The following is a 6161-nucleotide window of genomic DNA, read 5'->3' as shown; positions in this document are numbered from 1 at the left end:
GCAGGAAATATTCTTTTCTGCCATACAATAAGCCAATTATTTTCAAAGCCTGGAGCATGAGAAAGGCTGGACTTGTGGTTAAAATGGTAGGCTCAGACTCCTGAGATTGGGGCTTGATATCCAGTTTTGCCACAGATTCATTGTGTGAGGCCTGGTCGACACTCCAGAGTGAGGTCGACCCAAGGCAGCTGACGTCAACTTAACCATGGAAGCGTCTACACTTACATTTCGCTCCTGCCGATGTAACGGCCCAGCTACACCAACTTAATAACTCCCCCTCCATGAGCAGCGTAGAGCCAAGGTCACTTTAGTTAGGTTGACATGGTGTCAAGGCAGATACTGCGTTGCTTACATCGACCATTGCTGGCTTTCAGGAGCTGTCCCACAATGCCCTGCAAAGACAGTACAATCAATACAAGAGCTCCCGATGAGGGCACTGACCGCCGACACCAGGAGCGTAGCATGGACAGGCACAAGTGATGTGACTACTGCAGTAGCTGTATGCCGACATAAGTTAGGTCGATTTAATTTTGTAGAGTAGACCTGGGCTGAGTCACTCATCTCTGTGTTCCTTGACTCTCCATCTGTAAAATGGGGCTTAGGATATTACCTGGGTCTGTTTATCTATTTAGATGGTAAGTTCTTTGTGGCCTGGGTTCTTTTCCACTATGAGTTTGTGCATGCACCATGCGGCCCTGATCGGTCAGGGGCCTTTAGATGTTATAACAATAAAATCAGAATAAGAATGGTCTCTGGGGCTCCTGCTGCCTCTCCCCTCCCCTGTACAGACCATGTCTCATCTCCCCCAAGCCACCAGCATAACAACAGTCAGAACTTGATCCCTTATGAAGTGTAGAGTCACACACCCTTACCCCACACACCTCATCCCACCCCAGCCCTTTGCTGTCTCTTCTAGACTAAGCGTGACAGACACTCCTCTTCACAGCCAACATGCCGGGGATTGAACAGAGGAACGGCAACACTAAACCATGAATGGCTACAGCTTGAGCGAAAGCAGAAGTCGCTGGAAGGCCTCCCTTTGCCTTCAGTGGGTTTTGGATCACACACTGAAGAGAGCCCATGTGGCAGGAGACATCTCTCTCTGGCCCATCAGCCGGGCACTCTGGGTAAACTGCATAGGCACCAAAGCCCCTCTCCTTGGCATTTCACTCCTGGCTAGCCTCTGCTCAGCTGGCCAGCTTCTGAAAATCCCTTCCCTAGGTGCCTAGCTCTCCCCATCCATTATATAGGGAGCTTGGACACCTTCCTTGGGGCTGAACATTCCTCCATGTGGGGGGTACTTCTACACAGCGAGTGGCAGCAGGTCTCAGAGCCAGGTGGAGCTCGCCCCTCCTCCCTTGGCTTCACAGCCAGAGCCATAACATCTACACTGCTGTTTTCAGTTCCGCAGCACACGCCCTTCGAGCCTGAATCCGTCGCCCCGGACTCAGAGGCTGGCCGCCATTGGCTGTGTTGACTTACCCAGAGGAATGAGGCATTGCAATGCTGATGGAGCAAAGCCAAAGTACCTTTAAAGATCTGGGCTAAATCTTGGAAGGCACCTACCACACCCCTGCATGCTGGTGGACTAACAATAATGATAACGACCTACCCCTCAAAACCAAACCAAGTCCTGAGTTAATTAGGACTTGTCCAGTTTATTTGATCATCACCCAGCTGAAGCCCTTTGAGCAGATTCTGTGGATGAATCACTCACCCCGATAACTTTTCCATTATTTTGATGGCTTGTTATTTCAGTGCTGGCATTGCCAATACATAAATGAGTCACGTGTGATCCACTGACTCACAACTGCTTAGGGCAGCAATAATGTCTCCTTTTTTAATTACAACGGCACTCATTTTAGAACTGGCTGATGTGCCAAGTTTCTAAGGAAGATGTTCAAGGGTGCGTGTGCAACTCATATTTCATAGTCTGTGTAACCACCAGGGGGAGAAAAAGCCTAGGGCCGTTCTCTAATGGGGGAGACCCTAGGGCAGTGTTACCTCACCTTTCCAGACCACTGTACCTCTTTCAGGAGTCTGATTTGTCTTGCGTACCCCCAAGTTTCACCTCATTTAAAAACTACTTGCTTACAAAATCAGACGTAGAAACACAAATGTCAGCACTGAAAAATTGCTGACTGTCTTCTTTTTACCATGTAATTATAAAATAAATCAACTGGAATGTAAATATTGTACTTACGGTTCAGTGCATAGTATATAGAGAGCAATATAAACAAGTCATTGTCTGTATGACATTTAAGTTTGTCCAGACTTAGCTAGTGCTTTTTATGTAGCCTGTTGTAAAACTAGGCAAATATCTTGATGAGTTGAAGAACCGCCCAGAAGACCCCTGGGTACCCCTGGTTGAGAAGTCCTGCCCTAAGGTTTACCTGCTGATGTGTTAAAACTACAACCCCCTCGTCTTCACTAGGCTTTTACCTGGTGTTAGTTACCACGTGCTAGCGAACACATGGTAAGAACACATAGTTTTTCCTAGTGAAGACAACCTCCAAGTGCAGGTCCGTAGCACTGATTAATCCTCACTGCAATCCCATGGAAGACCGGGCAAGGAGTCCAACTGGCTAACCGCACCGTGACAGCACTTCTGTTTGGCGAGACAGGATGGAGAGTAGGGCTGTGTTCAGACCATCTAGTGACTTCAATGGAAGTTTGGAGCCTAAATATCTTTGTCAAACTGCGCCTAAAAGCCCAGAGGAGAGTTGGAAAGTCCACAATTTAATTTATTGTAACAAGATTTGGACTGAACTGCATGAGCCAAAGGGAAGACACTGATTTCCCACAGAACCTGAGTCACAGACTGCCCCCACAAGACACCATAAAATAGCCAGGGAGTTACCATGGGCCTGATCCAAAGTCCACTGAAGTCACTGTGAGCGCTAGCGTGGCCTTCAATGGACTTTGGGTCAGTTCCTAGGTGGACACCTGGGGTGGTGAGATGCTCTTTTAGGATTCAGTTAGATTTGTTAGGGTGTAACCTTGGTGGATGGAGCCCAGAGAATATAGGATCATAGGACTGGAAGGGACTTCGAGAGGTCTTCTAGTCTAGTTCCTTGCACTCAAGGCAGGGCTCAGTATTATCTAGACAGTCCCTGACAGGTGTTTGTCCAACCTGCTCTTAAAAATCTCCAGTGACAGAGATTCCACTACCTCCCAAAGCAATTTATTCCAGTGCTTAACCACCCTGACAGTTAGGAAGTTTTTCCTAATGTCCAACCTAAATTTCCCTTGCTGCAATTTAAGCCCATTGCTTCTTGTCCTACCCTCAGAAGTTAACACAACAATATTTCTCTCTCTTCCTTGTAACAAATATTTATGTACTTGAAAACTATTCAAAACTTCTTTTACAGTTAAAAACTGTTAAAAACATGAATTGATTCTGAAGAAGGAAATGAATTGATTGCAATTAAAAATAAAATAGGGCTTGTAATGCTCTTATTTGCTGCATCCCTTGTATGGATTTTTAGCATGATATTATCAGCCAGTCTAATTTCTGTAGATAAACAGACATACCAGACATACAGCTGCTGGTTTTACATGCGTGACAGTAATGCATCTTTCTGGACATTTAGCCTAAGGTGGGGAGGAGGGGAGCATTCTTGGTTTGTCACACCCAAAATGGAGGCTTTTTAATGATGGCTATTTCTCAATAAAAGCAGCAAAGAATCCTGTGGCACCTTATAGACTAACAGACGTTTTGGAGCATGAGCTTTCATGGATGAATACCCACTTCATCACGCATCTGATGAAGTGGATATTCACCCACGAAAGCTCATGCTCCAAAAAGTCTGTTAGTCTATAAGGTGCCACAGGATTCTTTGCTGCTTTTACAGATCCAGACTAACACAGCTACCCCTCTGATATTTCTCAATAGTGAAGGGTACATTTTAAAAATACATATATTTAGGTCCAGCTTTCCTCCTGCACCAAGATCTACTCAGCACAGGACAGGAGAGGGTCAGACCTGGATTCTCAAGCCGCCCTAGCCTCAAGAAAAGTTAGAGCAGCCTAGGCACTACTCTAACTTACAACAGCTAGCTATGTTCTGTAGGAGACCATATGCCAATGGCAAATTGGCTTAGCATAGTAGAGTTCTGCACCCTACAGGCCCTGGCACACCCTTCCCATTCCCAAAATATCCCCTACACCCGGTGACAGACAGACAATGGCACAAAAATCAGTGCTGTCAGCTAAATGCCAGCGGACAATTCCCCTCCACTAGGGAAATTTATCAGTTTGACAACTGGACCTGGAACAGAGGCAAAGAATCCAGCTCTTAAAATCCAGAAGATACCTACAGATCCTATTCGGGATGGGACTAACTTTCTATGGGGCAGCATGATTCTCTTGTTGTTACAAGGAGGAGGGTGAAAAATTGTTCTCGTTAACCTCGGAGGCTAGGACAAGAAGCAATGGGTTTAAATTGAAGCATGGGAAGTTTAGGATGGATGTTAGGACAAACTTGCTGTCAGGGTGGTCAAGCACTGGAACGAATTGCATAGAGAGGCTGTAGAACAGTGTTTCTCAAACTGGGGTTGCCGCTTCTGTAGGGAAAGCCCCTGGCGGGCCAGGCCAGTTTGTTTACCTGCCCCGCCCGCAGGTCCAGCCGATCGTGGGTCCCACTGGCTGCAGTTCGCCGCTTCAGGCCAATGGGGGCTGCTGAAAGCAGCAGCCAGTAAGTCCCTTGTCCCGCTCCACTTCCAGCAGCCCCCAGTTTGAGAAACACTGCTGTAGAATCTCCATCATTGGAGGTTTTTAAGAACAGTTAGACCAGCACCTGGCAGGAATGGTGTAGTTATTACATTGCCCTGCCTTGACTGCAGGGGACTGGACAAGGGGACCTACTGAGATTCCTTTCAGTCCTACACTTTTATGATTCTCACTTACACTGATGTCAATCAAGAGTAACCCCAGTGGATCCAGGGGAGGTGCACTAATGGAAAGGGAGCAGCATAAGATCCTTAGAATGTGGGCTGCTGGGACACGTGTCTCCTTCTGCTGGGCCATGCTGGGTCTAGCCACCCCCTGAAAAGCAGCAGTCCCCTCGAGAGGGTCACTGGATTTCTCAGCGTGTTGCTATCCCAAGCAGAATAGCAGAGTAGTTTTTTCCTGCAATCAGCTCCCCAGGGACCTGATTGCAGGATCTGGGCTGTAGCACCTAATCCAAAGCCTACTGGAGTCAGTGGAATTTGGATCAGTTCTTTAGGGAATGTCCACTCTCCAGTTAGACCCCCATGACTGGGCCTGTGTCAGCTGATGTGGTTTAACTGTGGTGTAAACATTTGGGCTTGGGCTGCAGCCCCTGTTCTGGGACGGGTCCTAGAGCCAGGCTCCAACCCAAACCTGAATGTCTACACCACAATTAAACAGCATCTTAGCCCCTGCCCTGCAAGCCCAGCACAGGCCAGCAGCAGGTTTATAACTGCAGCATAGACACACCCTTAGCATGAAAAGACATTGATGGTGAACGGGATCTTTCTGAGCCCACTTTCGAGTTTGGAGCCACAAGAGCATTTAACACAGTAATAGACAATTTTAGGTGGAAGAACCACGTTTTCCACGGTATAAGAGCAGAAGTTTCAAGGCCCGCTGAATGCTGATTCTTTAGAAACAACCAAATGTGGTGGAAAGACACACTCATTTGTTTAAAAAGTAGGGAGGAAAATATATAGAAATCTCCATAAAAGCCTAATATTTTTGGAGAAAGACAAAGAGTCTTTGCTCCTGAGCCTCGCAAGAACACTAGCAGCAGGTGGAGAGGATCCAAGAGCTGGAAGGCAGCCAAACCATATTTCATTGCCAAGCCTGTAGTTCTCTCTCAGACACCCAGCATTATATACAGGTCTCCACTAAAGAACTGGGGCTTTTGCTCTGTCTCTGAAGATGGAAGGATCCTTTTAGCCCCTCCAAGAGGCAAATGGATTTTCTCACCTCCTTGTATTTTTGCTCTGCTTGAGTAAGTTCCTACCTCACGACTGGGGAGACTGCGTGTGTGGCTGGTCTGTCTCCCTTCTATATCAATGGGAGTTTTGCCGTTATCTTCAGTGGCAGAAGGATTGGGCTATAAACCCCTGAAAATTGACCTCTTATCTAACTCTCACACTAGCTTTATTTGTAATCATTTGCAAGTTTATTAGGTG

At 46.9% G+C, this 6161-nt stretch overlaps 1 protein-coding gene across 1 annotated transcript in view; it reads right to left on the bottom strand.

Annotated features, from left to right (window-relative positions):
- Positions 1-296: 296 nt before the first annotated feature.
- SEC22C (SEC22 homolog C, vesicle trafficking protein) overlaps positions 297-6161 on the bottom strand; it is a 36247-nt gene continuing 30382 nt past the window's right edge. The window contains exon 5 of the mRNA XM_032772549.2: positions 297-392. Coding sequence (XP_032628440.1) covers positions 312-392 — 81 coding nt within the window. The 3' untranslated portion in view covers positions 297-311. The remainder of the gene's footprint in view (positions 393-6161) is intronic.

The sequence above is a fragment of the Chelonoidis abingdonii genome, chromosome 2 (genome assembly GCF_003597395.2).
Source record: "Chelonoidis abingdonii isolate Lonesome George chromosome 2, CheloAbing_2.0, whole genome shotgun sequence".
In the NCBI taxonomy this organism is placed as follows: Eukaryota; Metazoa; Chordata; order Testudines; family Testudinidae; genus Chelonoidis; species Chelonoidis abingdonii.
Note: the sequence above shows the minus strand (reverse complement) of the source record. Positions and strands in the feature narration are given on the sequence as shown.